Source organism: Castanea sativa, chromosome 4, assembly GCF_040712315.1.
Source record: "Castanea sativa cultivar Marrone di Chiusa Pesio chromosome 4, ASM4071231v1".
NCBI classification, from domain to species: domain Eukaryota; kingdom Viridiplantae; phylum Streptophyta; class Magnoliopsida; order Fagales; family Fagaceae; genus Castanea; species Castanea sativa.
The window spans coordinates 47,103,579-47,125,054 of record NC_134016.1 but is presented as its reverse complement, the minus strand read 5'-3'; the positions used below and the strand labels follow the sequence as shown (position 1 = coordinate 47,125,054).

At 32.3% G+C, this 21,476-nt stretch overlaps 1 protein-coding gene across 6 annotated transcripts; it reads right to left on the bottom strand.

Moving 5' to 3' along the window:
- Nucleotides 1-670: 670 nt before the first annotated feature.
- On the bottom strand, nt 671-21,345 carry LOC142631979 (TMV resistance protein N-like). Of its 6 annotated transcripts, none has more exons than XM_075806386.1 (9): nt 20,522-21,345; nt 14,916-16,041; nt 14,463-14,723; nt 13,316-13,972; nt 12,014-13,215; nt 11,144-11,769; nt 10,986-11,062; nt 866-944; nt 671-759 (listed from the first exon to the last, which is right to left on the bottom strand). In XM_075806386.1, the coding sequence occupies exons 1-5, from the start codon at nt 21,004-21,006 to the stop codon at nt 12,025-12,027; spliced, it is 3,720 nt and encodes a 1,239-aa protein (XP_075662501.1). In that variant the 5' UTR covers nt 21,007-21,345; the 3' UTR covers nt 671-759; nt 866-944; nt 10,986-11,062; nt 11,144-11,769; nt 12,014-12,024. The 6 variants fall into 6 exon arrangements, with proteins under 6 accessions (XP_075662501.1, XP_075662499.1, XP_075662498.1 ...); XM_075806384.1 differs by having other exon boundaries at nt 10,986-11,595; nt 11,696-11,769; XM_075806383.1 differs by having other exon boundaries at nt 10,986-11,574; nt 11,696-11,769.
- Between the last annotated feature and the right edge of the window lie 131 nt (nt 21,346-21,476).

Here is a 21,476-nt window from a genome sequence, read left to right as displayed (position 1 = left end):
CCAGAAAGGAAGGCAAACTAACTTCATATCCATATTATGAAAAGCCAATATAAAATCTAATATAAAAACTAGAAACAAAACATCATTGGCCTAAAAGCCAAGTCCAACATAAAAATAATCAAAAGATTCATTCGTAATACCAAATATTCAAAAGATGTATGGAAATCTTAAAAATCATGATAAGTTCATTAACTTCATGAAGCTATGAATATTATACTTTATTTCTATAGTACAGACTTGTGTAGCAGGAATACGAACAATTTTCTCTGCTTCCTTGTCAAATACCACAAATATTGTGTTGTCACTTTCATCCTTGACATGTAATTCTAGTTTGTACCTGAAGTTTTTGGCAAATGTGTAAGTTTCTACAATATATATTTTATATGTAATATATTTTAATCTTTTTCATAAACTAGAACTAACCTTATTGTTGGAAAAGAAAATTCTTTCTTGCAACTTTCACACCAAAATGTAGACCCAATTGTTTTAGCCTTTTTATGACAATCAGTGCATGAAATATAATGTCATCCATTTTTAGCATTTACCTTTTTCACGATAGCCATACAATAGAAAGTTGCTTCCTAAGTAATTTTTTTATTAGTATATTACATGAAACTTTGTCATTAATCAAATACTTATTTAGATTTTTAACTTTGTCCTCTTATTTTTTATCACTTCTTCAGAATCCCAGTGGATGTAATCCTGCTGATTATCCAAGTTGATGTAAACCTTTGTTGCATAGGTGGAAGACAATGAAAGCTGGTCTTATTACATAAAAGAAAAGTTAATAGTCAACATAGCATTTAACTGAACCATAAAAATAATAAAGTCATCATTAAATAATAAAGTTTGTTTTGTGACATACAGTTACTGAGTACATTGCACTCGTATTATTTGTACATGATTGGCTGCTCAACAGATTGATTCCAAGGACCAAGCTCCAGCTTTGAAAAAAGATTAATTGTTGGTTGAGATTCAAAGAGTGAGAAAAGGAAATTAAAGCTCCCAATATGTAAAGGAAATAATTCGGTAGGTCAAGCCATGAGAGGTCCAAAAAACAACAATGAAAGGACAAGAGACTTAAACAATATCTATTATCACAATGACCCCACTCTCCCTGATATGTATCCATGATTTTAGGGCATTTAGACTTGCAGACCAAGATTAGGTGTGCAGAGGGAAAGAGCATTTTAGATGAAATAAATAAGGAATGAGATAAGTTTGAAGAAAGAACTGTATTAGGTTGTAAAGTGGTCATAGAGTCATAACAAAATAGACTCTCACATCCAAGTGCCCTACTGCCTATTTCTTTAGTACAAAGATGGGGCCAGCAATATTATGATTTCAGCAATTAATCTTTGATATCATGGTGTGTCGTTATCAAATACAGATAAAAAAGAAAAGTTTTAACATTGAGATTGACTGTCATTAAAAGCATTTTGCATAGGACCTATTACTTAGTTTTTCACAAATAAAAATGTATGTATTGTCGTGTCATTTCAAGAAAACAAACAGAAAGGATATATGCCACTCACAGCAATGGTGAAAAGCATACTTTTTAACCAAAAAGAAAAAAAAAAAAGCATACTTTTTTAACCAAAAAAAGAAAAAAAGAAAAGAAAAGCATACTTCCACTCCTCTCAATATTACTAGCTTAAAGTTTATAACAGTGCATTTTTATCACATGGTCCCTATCCAAAAAAAAAAATTATCACATCGACAGAATCTAAGAGTGTTAACATACAAATGTTCTCTTTTCTTATAAATATAACTACTAAATTGATCACAATTTTGGCACATCAACATAGAATCTACCATTTTTGATCTAGAAGAAAAATTGAGCTCACTAAAAACCAAAAAGTATCACCAGTCTCACTCAATTCTCAACCTAATACATGAGATAAAATCTACAAGATAGTAAGAAAACAAATAATTGTAAGGATGAAATAATTTCCAAACATGGTCCCAGTCCATGTTATAATAGTAAGCAGTGAAGAGAATCCTTTCTGCTAGTGCTGACAGAAAGAGTAGGGTTCTGCTAGTGCAAGAAACGTAATGAAGAATTCTCTACAGGTGGTTATTTGTCAAGTTATCCATTTGAATAGCAATTTGGCCTAGTAGACAACAACAAAAATAGCATATTTTCAAGTGTTATTAGTGTGTGATTCATTTTAGTGTTCCCATGCTTTGATCAATAAAGTTCTTGAGGACCTAATAGTTACTCTTAACAGAAAAAAAACATGTAGATACACAAAATACAGCATTAGTATTGCCTTGTACAAGGCATTTTGGAGGGCAGAGGAACATCATTCCTCATTTACAACTATTTTGAAATGTATGCTCCATCTCAAAGCCTAGTACAAAAGTTATTGAAACAAAACCTGAACTCTTATAACAACTTTTCCAAACCCAAGTAGTAGCAGATTGTATATTGTCCATTTCCCCCTTTCCTGTCCTTGCTACTAAACTAAGCTGCAAAGATTAGTTTAATCAAATTATTTACCTCAGTGTGAGAAGAAACATTAGGAGTTCATTGGCATGCTAGGTATTGTAGCCCAACTATAAGACTTTAGGCTCCAGAAGCAGGGCATGGTGTAAAATTGCAATCATATCACGCCCCGGGAAGTGGCCCAACAAGCTTCAATAACAGGACCAAGCATGGAAATGTGAGATTTCTCTCAACTCATTTTAAAACCAATAAAATACTTTGGGGGGGGGGGGGGGGAAGGTTATAAGGAACAAAAGTAAAAAAAAAAAAAAAAATTGTGGTCTGTACTGTCCAGAAATTCTAAGAATATCAATTTGGAGTTCTCCAAAGTTGAGGAGCTTGTCAAATCTTATGAAAAATGGGTATGGTACAATCAGCTTTCCGGATTACTAAATGATTTTTTTCCTTTAATGGGGAATATCATTGTTTTATAATGGGCAAAATTTAGGTACAAATACATTTACTTAGGTGTTGTACCTTAAGTTCAACTACATGTTGTTTCTATCTTTATCTCACCAAAAAAAAAAAAAAAAAGAAATCAATTACATGTTGCATTGAAGATTTCAATGTAGTACAAACAATGTTATCTTTTCCAACGACAATTAAATTCAACCATGTGACTTATTGGCCGAAATATATGTATTCTCCCGCTCCCTCCCCCTTAATCCAAATAAGCATTAATAACAGTACAAAGGAAGCCAATGGTTGCGCCTCATCTGCAAGAGATTTCATGACCGCCTTGGAATCACCTTGCAAAATACCTTGGTTAATACCAACTTCCAAGGAAAACTCCAAGGCGCAGGCAGTAGCTACTGCTTCCACCTCATCTACTTGTTTAATTTGATAAAATATTATTAATTGATTTTAAATACACAAAATTTGTCCTTAATCCATTCAATACAGAGGAAATTATCTCATACAAAATGTTTATACTCAGAAAATGGATCTACAAACATGTGAGCCCAGTACATGTGGGAGGCTCCACTAATGATTCAATATAGACAAAGTTTGCTTCCATCTAATGCTCCAGTCACCTAGATGGTACATGATGTATGATAGTAAACAGTGAAAAGAAAGCTTCTGATAGTGTTGATGGAAAGAAAGAGTAAGGTTCTGCCAAGAGCCAAGGATCTTCATGCAGAAAAAGAGTTATTTGTAAAGTGATGCATTTCATAGCAATTAGGCAAGGTAGACAACAATGAGAATAGCATCTTTGCAAGTGTTAGTGTTATAAATTTTAATATCCCCATATTTCTATGTAGGGGAATTCTCAAGCACCTAACAACTCTCAACAGAAGAAAATATATAACTACACAACATACAACACTAGTACTGCCTTGTACAAAACCAATTTTTGGAGGACAAAGGAGCATTAATCCTCATGCAAAGGTTTTGTGAAATTTATGCTCCATTTCAAAGCCTGGAATATAAGATATTGAAACAAAATTTGAACTCTCATAATAATTTTTCCAAACCCAAATAGTAGCAAGTTCTATATTGTCCTTTTCTCACCTCCATGTTCTTGCTACTAAACTAAATTGCAAAGACTAGTTAAAGACAATGTAACTTCATTGAATGGCTCAACAAGAAAGTAGCTCAACAAGCTTTAACAACAGGACTAACCATGGAGAGAGAAGGTGACTCCAAGGATTTGAGATTTCTCTCGCCTCATTTTAAACCAATAACTTTGTAAGGGAAAACAAAGAATGAAATGTTACAAGGTACAAAAATTTAGAAATCTATATAGTACAGAAATTGTAAGAATATAAAAAGAAATGATAAAAAATATTACTTCCTTGCACGTTGAAGAAGAATCTCTAATAATAAAAATGAATTAATGGCCTTTTGAAGAAGGAAATTGTGAGGCTAACCCTGTGGGCTTGACCCAACAAAGCTAGAGTCCAAAGTCCGCGACCCCCCATGTGGCAAGAGTCGAGCCTAGCAATCCTCCATCAGATTCTTGCTAACAAGGGCCTAGCTCTCCTGACAAGTTAACCAAACAAAGCTCAAAGTTGCGCCACACAGGTTAACTCAATAGCTATCTATCTTCCACATACTTTTGTTAAACTAAGCCATGCAAAATCAACCCAATTTCAGGAACTTAAAAAGACTGAAATCAATAAAACTTCGAAATTCTACTACATCAATCATTTTCTCAAATTAATGAGGAGTCACTCCTGTCTAAGACAATTCTCTTTGTTCATCTCAACTGTTTTACCATGGGAGTAGCCAACGGAAGTGAACAATCAAACACATTTTTTAAGAAGTAAATAATGAATTTTGTTAAAGAAGAGGAGTGCTCGAAATCTAGAGCTTGCATATTTTATAGAGACAGATTTTATTGGAAAATAATCACTTAAAATGGAATAATTTCCACTGGGTCATTATCACCTGTAAAATAAAGTCAAATGGCCCCAAAATGGGCTAAGAATTCTGTTCAATGCTAGAAGAGCCAAAAAAATGAGAGTAGATGAAAATGAAGTAATTTTAAACCACATCTGCTCCAAATAGACTGCTAGGAATCTTTATAGAGATGTCATAAGCCAATCATCATAAAGGATCACAGCAAAGGCAAATTCAAAAATTTTGATGTTATGGTAATGAAAGAAAAGAAAATGTAATTAAGTCATGTGCAATATTTCATATTCCACATATGTATAGCAAGGCTACAAAGGAAACTATAGCAAACTACATTTGATTATCATTTTGCATAATCCAGAGGAAAATCTGCTTGCCTAGTAAAAATTTGTGACCAATGGTCTTGATTTCCCAACGACTGAGAAGAAGCACAACCCAATTATCATAGAAGTCTGGAACAAGACGAGTCAAACAACTTGCTTTAGCCTTCCTTGAATATTAATCCAAACCATGGTGCATTAATCTGAGCCACATTTGGAGTAACAAACCTGCACACATAACCAAGTATTTATTCTAATACATGCCTAAAAAAAGTATTAAATCTTCCCCCAACCACATAGTCAAACATATAATAGCATTCTTGGAAGTATAAGACACCTCAACCCAATTCGAAACACAATTTGATGATTATGATTCTTCCGGATAAACCCACAAGATAGCAAAACAGGTGAATCTACATATTGAGCAACCTCTAACAATGTAGGTATCAATAGACCAATAATGCAGCAAGCTGCATAAGGAATGCTACAATCCATGAAGATCAAGTTTAGAAGCCATTTTTATTTAGTATCAAGTTTCAATAGTACTCAATTAATTTGATATTTAAAAAAGGTAAGACTAAGAGTTCATTGACTCGAGCCATACGGGGGCACTTTCTCTTTTTCTTCAAATTTTACAAATAAATGGTTAATAACATTCCTTTATAGCCTATTTTCAAACAGAATCAAGGATTAGATTAGAATACCATTAATATAGTACAAAAGTATCCAGACGACCTGAAAATAACCAAAGGCACAGTAACACAATTTGCAGTTTAATGATTTCCAAAGTAGGATATCAAATAAAAATCTACATATGGCCAAAAAATGAAAGAACACATAAAGAGAGGCCCACACTAAAAATCTTGTTAACTTGTCCAGAACAGTGTCACCCCAGGGCTAAACATCATAAGAACCATCATAAAACAAAGATCCCTATCTTAGTTTCCCTAGCCCTTGCTTCATAAACAGAGTTCAGCGGTCACATTGCTATTTTGATTGGTAAATACTAATTGTTTACACTTCAGATTAGACCCACGACTTCAGCATCCATCCCTTGTTTATGAGACGCAAAGAAGCCCTTGCATGACAAACCTATTTCCTCTCATTGTTGATTTGAAAAGGTTCTGTGACATTGTGAGGAATGAGAACTCTCAGGCTTTGAGTCACTCTGGTAGAGTAAAAGCACTGGCAGTGATTCTTGAAACAAACATAAAGGGAGATATTAGTGATAATATGGCTGATTTTATTCATAGAAAGAATGATTATGTTGCCAGTAAGTACCAAAAGGCATCTGCAAAAAGCTCCTTAGTTATGTCTTTGAAGCGTTCAAGGACACCACTGTTATTTTACTTTCAACCTGTGTCATACGCTCTCTGCCTTAGGTATCAAACATCATGGCTGGAAAGATGGGTAATATCATAGTGGGAGTATTATCGTTGCTGCCATTCTGGTTGTTGTTGTTTCTGCTGTTTGTAACTTCAAGCAATCCAGGCAATTTGAGAAGCTCTCTGAACGAGTAGAGACATCAGGGTGGATGTATTGAGGGATGGGAGGCACCAACATATTTTAATGCACTTGTTGGTATTGTCACTGGCTATTACTGTACTTTGGCTTATTTTGTGAAGTGCATGTTGATTATGTGTTGGCTAGTCACAATTTGGGTCGGACATAACAATCTGCACTGACAAAACAGGCACCCTTACATTAAATGAGACCAAGGTAACAGGATTTTGCCTTTAAATAAGTAATGAGGGAAGCCAAGTAATATTTAAAATATAGATTCTCAATCGCTTGTGACGATTTCTGGGAGCCCTTGCTGTTTTTGATATGAATATCAATGAAATCTATAATCCATGTTGAAGACTTTAAGTCAAAGAATTTAGAGAAAAACAGAAGTGGAGTGTTGGTGAAGAGGAAGAGTGAGAAGGCAATTTGATACTACTACACAGGAGCTCCAGAGACTAAGGGATATAAATTCAAGAAACTGATTTGAGCTAGCCTTTAACATGACATGATGGTAGAAAGAAAATTTATCCCCTGCTCAATTCATTAAATAAGACCAACTCTATGACAAATTAATTACCTACTCCGAAGTAATTATTTGTTTTACCAAGTATGAAGTGATACTAGAGTTCAAAGGTAAAGTCATTCTTCCTTAAACTTTCTTAGGCATACAGTTGAAGAAATAAAAGATAAACATGATCAAGTATAAAATTCATAGATTCAACTAGACAAGAAGTAATAAATATCATTAGTTTGAGGAGTTCATTACAAAACTCAAACTTTAGAAAATCAGAGAACTTGCTCCAACTTGACAAACCATAATATTAGTCTACATTTGATCTTACTTATATGTTGTCATATGTAACAAATCAGCAATATGGAGAGCCTTAAATCATACTAACTAAAATCACAACGAAGAAAATGTAAACCAAACTTGGAGCAAAGTGACCACTTGATTACTCCCATATGATCAAAACCAAATTACAAAACCAACAATAACCAAAATTTAGGGAAAACACACACTAAACAGTTACATGCAAAAGCTACAAGAAACACATTATTTTATTTCATAGGAAATTGTTTGCCATCTTTTCATCAGTTGCATAATTGGTATAGAAAGATGATTGATTGTCAATAAACCAAACTGTAACAAGAAGAAATTATCAGAGTTCTCAGGTCCCAAGGTTTTGTAACAATGCTCAGGTTATATTACATCTAGATAGAATAGTATCTGGCAAGAGAACAACGGTCCCCCAAAAGGAAGATGAAGATTTATTTCTTCCTATGTAGAATATTAAAAAAAATTGAAATTACATGTGTCCCATCTTGAACACCTTATCTAAGGCAACAGGGGCAATACAAGTTAAGCAAAGGGAGGCCAAGGTGGCTGTTGCCTCCCATGGTTTTGAAGTTTTTTATATTTCTTATATGTATATAGATAATCCTTTGTGTTGTACATCCCAATTCTTCTAATTTAATACAACAGTCCCCTTAGTTTTTGCAAATATCACAAACACTTAATTCCATTCAAAAGTCACAGGTTTTGATAGTATTAACATAAAATGAATAATACTACAGAAAAATGATTGGTCTTTATTAGAGAATTTTTACTTTCCTTATAAAATATATTTTTTGACATGCCTTATTTAAAATATGCATATATTTTCCTCAAATAAAGAAGTTATTGTCCCCCTAAAAAAAATTCCAAGTTATATTATAAACAAAAACAAGAAAAAAAAAGTTTATTCATTAGAGAGGCAGGCGATATGCATATAATTGGCCTCAATAAGGCAGCTAACCAAGAAGAGAATAATTTAAGAATGTATCATCAACCTTTTATAAAAATATTCCACTAACTAAAAGCAACAATATTTCTTTTAAGCTAACCACTATCCATTGATGTTTTTTTTTAAATTATTGACATTATGTAAAAAGAAATGAACAGAAAATTAAACTGAAAAAACCACAGCATGCAATTTTTAATAGATGAAATGAGAGAATATTTGTTGCTCTAATACTCTAAATCTTCTTACTCTAATACACAAAAATAGATGAAATGAGAGAACATTTGTCCTGCAAAAATAGGTTTTGTACAAGTGTTCTCTCAAATGGTTTTGTACAAATATGATGTGTTCATGACAAATGTTACTCTCAATATGACAAATGTTCTCTCATTTCATCTAGTACTACCTTGTACAAAACCATTTGTTGCTTTAATGCACAAGATATTGAAACAAAATTTGAACTCTTATAATAACTTTTCCAAATCCAAACGGTAGCAAGTTCTATATCGTCCTTTTTTCCCATGCATGTCCTTGCCACTAAACTAAATTGCAAAGACTAGTTAAAGACAATGTAACTTCATTGAACTTTTGACCACAGTGTGTGAAAAAAATTAGGAATTCATTGACATGGTTGGTATTGTAGCCCAACAATAAGATTTTGGGCTCTAAAAGTGGAGCATGATGTAAAATTGCCAACCTAGCAAGGCCAGGAAAGTGGCTCAACAAGCTTAACAACAGGACTAACCATGGAGAGACAAGGTGACTCCCAGGGTTTGAGATTTCTCTCACCTCAGTTTAAAGCAATAACTTTGTAAGGGAAAACAAAGAATGAAATGTTATAAGGTACAAAAATTTAAAATATTTTGTGAAGTCTATACTCTACAGAAATTCTAAGAATATGAATTTGGAGGTTTCCAAAGTTGAGGGCAGTCAGATCTTATGAAAGATGGGCATGGTACAACCAGCTTGTAAAGGTTTTTAAATAATCTGCGTCCTTTGATGGGATTAGCATTGTTTTCAGTTAATTGGTAATCCAATGCTTCCCCTCAGGCATGGTGTGGCATTTTTCTTTCCCATTTTTCTGTAATATCTTTATTGTTGAATAATTGGAGCTTTACTATTTGCAAAATCAACAAATAAAGAAATTTGAGGAATCAAAAACACCCCAATAAGGGCCAACACAAGATACCAGCATATGAGCCACATTTACAGTTTATTTGTTTTGTGTTCAGCAACTATGCTTAGCTATACAGAATAAAAAGAAGAACTAGAATAGATATTGCAAGCACATGTATTGCTCTACATGATGTATGCATCCCAAGATTTAGGATGGAAAGGACCAGAACAGATTATATAAGAAATGAGATGCATATATAAAATGGTAGTGGGAAAGGAAAGAACAACATTTAAGAAACTGATCATGAGATCAAGCTCAGATGAACTGAGTCAAATGGCAATGCTAACATTTTTCTAATGTTGATTCTTCTCTTTCAGGGATAATGGTTGCATCATGAATCATGAGTGACTTTGAAAGGTTATCACCCCACTTGCTCAGCCATAACGTTTTTGCTAACATATATAGGAAGCCATACAAACTGATAGGAAACTAAGAGAAAGGTTTCATGGTGAACTCATTAGTCTCATATCACTTGAGTAATTTAATATTCTGGGATGCAAAAAGAGCTTAAACACAACAAAAATTCAAAAGTACAGTCACAAACATAAAAAGATACAGACTGCAATTGCCTTATCCTATAGAATTTTGGAAGAGCAGTATGGCTTACAGGTACTAGCTTAAGAAAGAAGAAACTATGAAGTGGCAATTGGAATACAAGCGTGAAAAGGTAAAAGGCTACAGATGAAAAGGGCGCAATAGCATGTAACATATGCCTCCATTGATTAATGGAAGACCCCAGTGTAGGTAGCCATTAGGAAGCTCACCAATTAGGGGCAATGGCTTTGGTAGTAACTTGTAAGCAACATTAACAAAGGTGATGACACTATCAAAGAAAACATACATTCCCTTAAGCTACTCTACTGGACCCATTTAGGGAATTCCCAAGCAATTGATCTGAACACCAGCCCTTAAAAAAGTTAAAACTTAAAACAGTACAAAACATAAAATTAGATGATAATGTCCTTTGAGTCATACTGAAACCAGGTATAGGTGCTACTTTATGCAACAAACCCCCAAGTCATTCCATAGCATCTACCAAACAAGAGGCCCTTGCCAAGAGATAGTCTTACCATTATTAAATAGACTTATTTAATTTTCAAAAAAAAAAAATTAATTAGACTTATTCAAGCTGACTAGCTGAGAATCTTTAATAAGATACCATTCCCATATTAGACTTTGAATATGGCATCATGGGATTAGTATAGTACAGACCAATTACTCATTAAATAGAAAAAGTAAAATAACGATAAGAGATGACAGAGGTACTAGACTGAAAAAGAACAAAAGCATAGGTAGTCATCAGTCAATGCAAGTCAAAATAGATATGATAACAAAAAAAAAAAATAGAAACTAACCTTTTTAGAGAAAACAACAGGAGAATGATAATAATTGTAAAAATGTATGGTTTCTGAGTAAATTCTTATCACAAGACCTGAAACACCTAAACATCGTAGAGTGCCTTGACATTTGAAACACATTTTTAAATAACATCAACCTTAGAATCCACCCTTACTGTTGATGAAAATAGGGAATTTGAGAGGACCACCAGCTAGCTGGATCATAAAGATTCTTGTGCAATGCCATACTCTTGTCTAATGTAATCAGAGCAGGCCAAGGGTTATTGACTTCTTCTAAACTCAAATTTCAAATTGCCAGCCCATATAGCCGCCTCCATAAAACAAGTGCTTGGGGTTTGTCGTTATACATAAAAGGTTCAGCTCAACTTTGACAAGTTTCTATTCATCACCCAATGTGAGCAATAAAGATGGACTAAACTAAATGAAGATGGACTGAAGCAGTCACAATTGGTAGTGGCAATTCCAGAAGGTTTGCCTCTAGTTGTTAGTATGACATTTGGCATATTCTACAAAGTGCTTGATGGCTGATCACACCTGGTTCATGAATCTTCTGCTCGTGACACAATGGACTCAGCCACAAAAAAATCTGCACTCACAAAACAGGCACCTGACAGCACATGAGATGAAGCTAACAGAGTTTAGCTTGGTAAAGAAGCAATGAGAGAATGTACTTCACAAGAAAAAGCATCAAATGCTCTTGATCTAACCAGATTTCCAAATGAAGAAGAAGCCAAAGCCAAAGCAGAATTTGGCTGGCAAGCTGGATTTACAATGAAGTTTTCTGCAATTCAAAACAATCTAAAAGATAAATACTCAACAACAAGCTAGCAAAATAAAGAGTATCTCTAGAAGAGATTCATCTTGCCACAAAAAATAAAGAGAAATAGCAATCCAATTGTTTAATCTTGACCATATTTTACCATTATATATATATATACACACTGAAACTCCTCTCTAGAAAAGAAAGAGGTGAGTTCATTCATTCAGCCCATAGAAACATCTTATCAAATACATGGAATTCTTACCTTTGTACCCTCTACCACAATTTGCGCTCCTCTTTGGCCAATGGCATTCCCATCTTGCTGTTGATGTTTATGCCACGTCCGATCGCTTTCCCATTCCCGTCTTGATCTTTGAGAACCACAGCCAAGCCTACATTGTTTTGATCACACAATGCATCGAAATTAAGCTTTACCAATTGATCAAGTGGTTTGGTCCAAGCACTTCCCCTGTTTAGCTCTTTGGTGAGTGGTCTCAAGTAAAAGTCATATTGTTTGTTGAGACGATGGACTAATTGGTTTATGGTGGGTTTAGTGTTTGAAACCAAAGCTTCCTTTCGTGCCATCCAAAGGATTTTCATTGCCACTGCTGCACGCAGTGTGAACTCATCTTTGGTGATTCTTTCTGCGAGTAACTCACTTGGGGGGTCAATTATACGTTCAACAAATTCCATTACAGTTTGAGCTCGGATCATTTCGACACGAAAACCCCATCTACCACCATACCACACTCCTTTGGCATAGGGACAACATTGAAATAGATGTAAAAGGGAATCTTCAGCTATTTCACAGAAAGGGCAATGGGTTTTTGAGAATTTGATGAGGTTTTGAGTAGCGACTCTACGTAAAAACATTTTTAAGTTTTCATCAAAGGACACTCTTAAACTTTCATGAATTCTTATGCAGGCCATCTTATCTACAGTAGGATTCTGAGAAGGACAGATGCATGCTACATGGGCCCCACACCTTTCTATTGTAATTTTTGCCTTTTTTGGATCATATCTTGAAACTTCAAATAGAAGCTCAACGTTGTTGCAATCCTCTGAAACTAAGCCGTCAAATGAGCTATTGCTTCTATATTGAAACCACGTTAAAGATGATGAATCTGACCAAAATGCTCTTGAAACTAACTCTTTTTTATAACCATTGAAGAGAATGTAGACAGAACAAAGAAAAAGGTCATATCGATTTGCCACAACCTTCAATTCTATTTTTAAAGCAACACAGAAAGCAAATGCTAGAGATTCCGAACTGACCGAGAATGATACGGAGCTTCCAACACTTTGATGGTTGAACCACTTTGGAATCTTAGTTCCTGGAAGGACAAGGTTAAAGTGAAATCCATCATCAACAAGGTCAGGTGCCCAACACTTTTCAAGAACAGAGTCCTGATGCAATGATCCCCTTGAACACACCATATTTTGTGAAAGCCCAAACGTTTCTCCAAGCTGATGCAAATTTAAGAAACTTCAGTTTAGCAAATTTAGTAATATATTATATTTGGGAAAGTAAAACAAAATTGTTTCTTTCTTTGAGAAAGGGAGAGACCTGACTCAATAATCTTCTTCTTGATTGTGAATCCAAGGAACCGCACCCTTTTATATTTAAATCTTCTAGATGTGGTGGAGGCATTGGAATTTCCCGAAGGTTCCAGCAGTGGTGAAAGTAAAGAACTTTTAATTTCGAAAATCTGATATTGATTTCAGGGAAGGTAGTAATGTTGCTGTAACGGAAACCTAAAGTTTCTAATTTGGGGAAACAATCAGGAGTATCCATGGCTTTTGGAAAATTGTCACAATCTTCCATACAGAGAAGGCTAAGATTTTTTAAATTAGAGATGCTACTTGGAACCTCTTTCACGTTTTTTAAACTTATAAATAACGTCTGAAGGGCTATGAGATATCCTATTGATGAAAACAACACTTCCGTTCCTTGCTCAAGACTTTCACAACCGTCGAAATAAATATATTGAAGAGATTTCAACTTGAGGTTTCTTGGTATAATTCTAAGATTTTGGCATCTGCCGAGATTCCAGATTTTCAGCTCTTCAAGAAGACCAACGGACTGATGAACCTCAACTAAATTTATGCATTCAAAAAGGTCCAATTCCTTTATGTTTGGGGCAATAAGTGATAAGTCGGGTACCTTTGTAATATTTTTACAAAATGACAAATTCAAATGTATCAATGTTTCGAATCGACACCTCTGTAGAAAGAAGAAATATTTTTTTGAAATTTATTAGTAAAAAGAAAAAAAAAATTAATATGATACGCTAAGAGGATAGATTAAGAAATACTACATGTTCAATTACAAATTATTGTAAACATTTTTTAAAAAAATGCTAAAAATACTATAAGTATTACAATATAGAATTTACAAACTAATGTAATAATGAACATAAATGTTGGGCTTCAACTAACTCATAAATAAATATTTGAATTATCTCTTTATACTTGGTAACACATCAATTTGTACACCCAATATAGTAAAACTTGCAGTGCAAGTAACATTACTCTTTTTTTTTAAGTGCCAAATTTATTTTGTTCATTGAAAATGTTTAGAAATATTATTTAATTTCGTATTAAATGCATGGTTTAGTTTTAACCACACAAAAAAAAAATGCACCTTAACTTGTTCCCTACGAGCACTCATTAACAAAATCCTAATAAGAATTTATAAATGCTAATGATCATACCTCGAAATGCTCATCCAATTTTATGAGGCTTTGTTGCATATTGAGTACAACGAGGTTTTTAGGCTCAAAGGCTGATGGCAAGGAAGATAAAGGAAATTCATTCCAATCAAGTAACCTCAACCCATTGGGAAGAGATTCAAGGTCTTCACAAATTACATTGCGAACTTTCAAATATTTGAGATTCCTCATCTTTCCAAGATTCAACTTCATGTTTTTTGGTTTAGGCAAGCACATTGTTATGCCTCGAATTTCATTTGACCCCTAATTGAACACAACATTAAGTAAACCACAATGTAAAAATAATTCACCAAAAAATAATAGATTGTTAAACTTCAAACAAAAGCCACGCTAATAAAATTATATTTTCTTAAACATTATAAAAAAAAAAAGGAATAAAAATGACTAAAGCCCCTTGTGAATAAATAGAAAAAAGTAAATCAAAACAACTCATACCGTATTTTCAATTAGTATTTCAGGAGCATCCTCATAACACAATAGCCTACTACGCTTCTCAATCACTTCTGGTGATTCTTGTCGAACAATTTCCCAACCCATTTGTTGAATCAAGTCATGCATCGATAATTTGTTATCTTCAGTAACAATTATAAGACACTTATCAATAAGTCTTTTAATATCATAATATGGATCATGGTTATTGATGCTTCTTAGTATATCTACAACTTCATCTTTGTAGAATCCTTTAAGAAAATAAGCAATATCAAGAAAAATTTCCTGTTGAATTTGGTCCAATCCATCATAGCTTATTTTGAGTATTTTTTGAATGTCTCCCTTGGGAATTCTTTTGTATTTGTCTAACGCACTTCTCCATTCATGTTTAGTTCTTCCATACAGATCTGCGCCAATTATTTTTAGAACTAATGGAAGACCTTTGGCATAATCTATAAATTGGTTGACTAGTTCTGAATAATCTTCCTCGAAATTGTTTCTTCCAAAGGCCTCGTGACAAAAGAGTTTATGAGCTTCATGTTTATTTAACTCATTCACCTCGTAGTACATTACATGATTATTTTTTGTAAGACTATCAAGCAAGTGTTTGTCTCTTGTGGTTATAATGATTCTACTTCCAGAAGTAAACCTATCACAATTTTCAAGAAAAAATTCTATCTCATGCAATTCTTCAACACTATCAAGAACTATAAGAATCCTTTTACGATGAAGCCTTTCAATTGTCACATTGATTCCTTTAGATATACTCCCCACCTTCAAATTTTGATACCCTAAGATCTCATAACAAAGTGTCTCTTGTAATTGAATTACACCATCATTTGTCCTTGATTTTTCACTAACATTATCTAGAAAGCTGCTTCCATCAAAACAATAATGAATTTTGTTAAAAATAACTTTTGCAATTGTTGTCTTACCCACTCCGGGAAGGCCAAAGATCCCAACAATGCGGACATCATTTGATTTAATATCTAAACACCGATTTATGACGTCATTTACACGAGTATCTATTCCAACAAGATATTTTGTAACAAATAATTTCATGTGATTTGATTGAGCACTTGAGATCTCTTTAAAAATTTCTTCAATAAATTCAAATTGAGAGCAGCTGCAACTGTCATTTAGATAACATAAAAAGTATGTAATAAGTTAGAATAGAAAATAGAAATACATGAACACAAATTTTTTTTTTTTGAGAAATAATTACAACATGCTGCTAACCCCGCAGCTCGAACCCTTTCCCCCCTAGACCCCCAAGCACTTTGTACATGGGGAGGTGTCAATTCAGCTACAAGGCCTTTGACCATGAACACGAACTAAATTCAAGATGTTTCGTCTATGCACTACAACTAAAATATCATATAATCTATATCTATATCAATAATAATATATAAATGTCAAAGCGTAGAATTTAATTTTGTTACGCTCATGTTAAGCCACACCACTATTTTTTATTTTATTTTTTTTACAATATTAATTATTCAATAGTATACCATAATTTTACCCATTCTCTAACCTCATTGTAACTTATCAATCATAATAAAACCATATATCTTTTGGCAATATATGACTTCTCAACTTATATCTCTATATTCCCCCCCCCCCCCCAAAAAAAAAAAAAACTTATATCTCTATAATTTTTTAATCAATTTTTACCTTCATGATCTCTTAAATTCTAGCATTACATTATCTTTTAACCTTTTCTCTTTTCATTGTAAACTCTGCTTCTCCCTCCATTATATCCCACTCTAACCTTATTCTTCCTACAACCATTCCTCTATTGTTTTAAATTTTCATTTAAATTTCTTATTGCCCCTCTTGTATCTCTCCCCTCTATTCATTCTATATTTTGCTTACAAATTCTTTGTTATTGTTGATTTGATTGTCACATCTCATTTATGTTAGCAATTTTATGCTTATGGCCGAAAAGTTTCCAAGTTAAGCGTTCGCAATATAATGTTACCCAGTTATCATATTCAAATTAATTTATGTTTATTTACTACTAATATTATTTGATCCATATTTGGTTTTGGTAAAATTAAAACAAGAGACTAAGGTAGTAACTAAAAGTAGAGAGAATAAAATTCTTTAAATACTTACAAATTACAATACATACACACTGAAAATGGCCTCAATTGTTGTAGCCTTTGTTAGCTTTTAAGTATTAACTAGTGTGTAGCTTGTGCATATGCATGGGTATAATTTTTAAAAATCACAATTATATGATTCAGATTATACACTGTTTTTAGAAGAGATTACATGGTACTACCAACCTTTATATATATGATTTAGAATTTAATTAGTTTAGACTCTTCGGTTTTTGTATCTAATAATTTACTTGCCACAAAAATAAAAAACTTAGATGCACGTGTAGCGGAAAATTGAATTTCAATTAAAATCCAATTTATAATTTAATTAGATTTAAACTTTTCGATTTTTACACTCAATAATTTACTTGACACGAAATTGAAAATTAAATGAAACATGAAGCGCAAAATTTAAAATTCAATAAAAATATAATCGAATTTTCTTTAAATTTTAGCTTTATATGTGTGTGTGCTTGTGTGTATATATAAATATACATGATGTATTAATGCCATTTTCTAGATAATAATTTGGCAAGAAAGTACAGTTTTGAGTTGGTTGATGTGTTATGTACTTATCAAACAGGCTGATAAATTTTATTTTTTTTGTGCAATTAATGCTACACTTTTATTTTTGGATTGTTTCTACATAACAGCATCAGCGTTCTCTATTTTTTTGTTACTAGGTGCATACTGGTCTACTTGAATAATTAGAGGCTGTTTGGTTTTGTGTTTTCCATCACCCATAATTCTGTTTTCATCACTCATAACTCAAAATAAGTGAGACTTACGAAAAAAATTATCTGTTTGGATTTGTTTCCTATTTTTGTTTTCATCACTCAATTCTCTGATTTTTTAGTGATGAGTTATGGAAACTAAAAACACATATTGGGTGTTTTTAGTTTCCAAAACTCTGTTTTCTATGATATTTCCGTAAATAAAGTCACAACTCTCTCACTGTTTAGCCGCAATGTTTGACTTCTGGATTTTTTTTTTTTTTTAAACAAATCCCAGCCGCATATCTTGACTTTTCTTCTTTTTTGTTTGAAACAAAAAGTAATGGTAGAACTGAGTGATTAGTGCCGTTTGAGTGGGTTTAGAAAATTTTGGGTATTTTAAGTGATGAGTGATGAAAATTGAGTGAAGAATGATGAGTGATGACAAAAAAAAAAAAACCAAACAGCCCCTTAGTAACTTAATATTTTTCATGCGTGTTTTTAAAGTTTATTCATTAAGTAAAGCCATGTTATAATATTTAGGAATTAGCAAGACCAATCATAATCCACTATTGCAGACTATCAAACTTTGATATTGCCGGAGGTATGTCTTGAATATTTTAAATAAAAAAAATTAGATGCATTTTTCTTTTTGGATATTACAAATTAAAAGTTACGACTTTGTTGTGGGTTTTTCTTTTTGTCAAGATTTGTTGGGTTTTGGGTCCTGGAAGTCTTTCTTTATTTTTTTTTTTTTTTTCCTCTTCGATTTTTAAAATTTTGAGATATGTATTTTGTGTTTTGGATATTAGGGCGAGACATTGGTTGTTGATGTGATTTTTTTTTTAATTTTGATTTTTTTTTTTTTTGGACTTTAGATCCTGGAAGTGTTTGTATATATACACGTTTTTTATTCTTTGACAGGAGGTAGAAACAAAATATATATATATATATATATATATTTTGTTCCTTTTAGGTTTTGAATCTTGTTTTTGTAAGGGTTTGGTTTTGGAAATTTTTTTATGCTATTTACATTATTTTATTTATAAAATTTTGAGATAAGTTTTCTACATTTTAGGTATTAGAGGTGACTTTTTTTCCCCTTAATTGAGGTTTTGATGTATTTTAGGTCCTAAAAGTAGTTGTTTCATTTTTTTTTTTTTTAACTTATAAATCTTTTAGATACATTTTCCATGGATTTGATATTAGGCAGATAAAGTTTGGATATTGAGAAAACTTGTCAACTTTCTAACATAGCTAACTTTATTGTAAATATTATATGGGAACGGTTATTTTATGCTTTACCTTTTAAGTTCTTGATTATTATTTTTTTTTTCATTTGATAATAGAGAAATTTTTATTGATTATAATAGGTATATTTGTATCACCTTTTTATAAAAACGCAATATGCAAATCAACGACTTGTATATAACAAAAGTTGGACCCTAAAAGTTGTGGTTACAACATGTGACATACTCTCTATGAGCCAAGTTCCTATGCCTTTAAAAGTTTTGGTTAATTTCCGTAAAAAGAAAATTGGTTAATTATAAATTAAATATTAAATTATATAATTTATGTTGTTAGTGTATAAAACCTTTGGTACACCGTACACTATATAAATTTTTTTAAATGATAAAATAATCAATCAAGTAATTATTGTCACCAAAAAATTTGCAATAAAGTTAATTTTATATGAACCCATGTCCAAATTATATCATACCATATACTATATAATTAAAGTTGTTTCCGACATTGTAGTTGTGCTAAGTGGATGCCCTCCTCTTTATTTATTTGGTTTATGTTTTTCATTTTTTTTTCTCTTTAGGTCATTTAGTGTACTATAAGTAAATTATAACAATTTCATAGTTGGTCTAAGTTGAACTCTATTGTCAATGTTTCAAAATTTTTAAATAAAAGTTACTCAATTAAAATTCTACTCCAAAGAGTTTTTCAAATTTTGAAAGAAATTTCATTATTTAATTTATATTATGTTAATGACCTACCACAAATTTTTGGTTTAATAATAAAAGTGTAACTATACAAGTCATGTTTGCACTATGTAGCATAATATAAGTATTGAAATTTGTATGATATAATTCCACCCTTTTGCTTATTATAAATAAATTAAAATTATTAAAAAAAATAGTTTACTTTTAAGTAAAACCATATTACAAAATATTTAAAAATATAAAATAATATTTTGATAAAAAGTCAATTATAAATTTCAAGAAATTTAGAACACGTTTCATTATTTATTTTAAATGATTTTATAATCTATGTTATGGTGTGTATTCACCATGTAACTTAAGTAAATTTTTATTATCTAATTTATAATTCACTTTTAACATTATTATTGAAGTATATTCTTTAGTTTAAATATGATTTTTGATTATACCTTGCATCACACATGCATAACACTAGTTGTTAATAAAAGTAAATTACATAAATTTTATAGATGTGAGGAAACAAGTTATTAGGGACCTACTTTTGATGGTTTTACAAAATTATTAAGTACTTTTTCAAAAACTTTCTATTTATTGCGAAAGAAAGTCCTAATTAATTGGTAAGATTATCTTGATTGTATATTCTTATGTTTCTGTCATTGATCTTTGTAGCAACTAGATTAGCAACTAAAAATTAATACTTTCGTAATTTGACCCGAAAAAAAAAATTAAAGCCATCAATGAAAAAAATTAGTGGTAACTGGTGTTAATTTACTTAAAATTTAGTGACTAGACACACAATTGAAAATTATAAATAAAAAAAAAAAGGTGAGAGGGTAGTAATTAAATACCCGTCCTTGTAGGCCAAACCAGATATGCTACCAGCTTTGTTTAGAGCTTCCTTCCATCTTTGCACCTTCTTTATATTATTTACTTCATGTTTTGCTAAAACTTCTCCAAATTTTCCCTTTTGGTTACGTACTTCTGAAGGATCCACCTTATAAAACACCGGTAGCACCATTTGTCCATTCTTCTTGCACTCAAAAATTTCGACAAGTTCATCCAAGCACCATCTAGAAGTTGCATAGTTCTCAGAGAATACAATTATGAAACTCCTTGAACTTTTAATAGCTTCGAGAAGTTCAGTAGAAATTTCTTCTCCCCTTGGGAGTACATCATCAATAAAGGTGTGAATACCCTTCAGCTTCAAAAAGCCATTCAAATGGCTCGTAAAATCCATGCGAGTATCTTCCCCTCTGAAACTTAAGAACACATCATATTTGTATTGGTGGGTGATGGAGGAAAAGGAGGCTCGTTCGTTTGTCAGAATAGCCATAGTGAAATGGTACGTTTGAGAAGATCTAAAAGGAAGAGGAGAAAGAAAGCTTGATGAAATTAGGCAAAGGAAAGTGAATGAAAATTAAAGTAAGAGGTTTTTCTGAATGGATTTTTGAGAGAGAATGGGAATGGCAGAGGGAAGAAATTGAATGTTAGTTGCTGTTTTGAGGCCAAGAAGACTATTTGTAGTCTGATTAACTATTTTCGAGAGTACAATTTCATAGTTGGTGCCTTGGTGGCCCAAACGCGGAAGCTTAGAAGAATGGTTGTTGGTAACCAAGCTCTTTCCATACTGATACACTTTCACACTTTCCTAGGTACATGCTTATTGTTGGAGTGTAGCTGGCTAGAGTTTATGCGTTCTGACTCATTTTAAAACTTATAAAAAGCAAAGGAAAAGCAATTTCCTTCCTATTAAATAAGATTGAGAATCTTTGACTCCGTGGAAAGTAGGAAGAAATTTCTTCG

What these genes read in the sequence shown, in the direction of transcription:
- LOC142631979 (XM_075806382.1), bottom strand. Translation starts at nt 21,006, where the DNA reads ATGGCTATTCTGACAAACGAACGAGCCTCCTTTTCCTCCATCACCCAC. An exon ending in GGTTTGGCCTACAAGGACGG is followed by an intron (nt 16,042 to 20,521) that starts GTATTTAATTAC and finishes TCTAAATGACAG; the next exon opens with TTGCAGCTGCTCTCAATTTG. An exon ending in AATTGGATGAGCATTTCGAG is followed by an intron (nt 13,973 to 14,462) that starts GTATGATCATTA and finishes TTCTTTCTACAG; the next exon opens with AGGTGTCGATTCGAAACATT.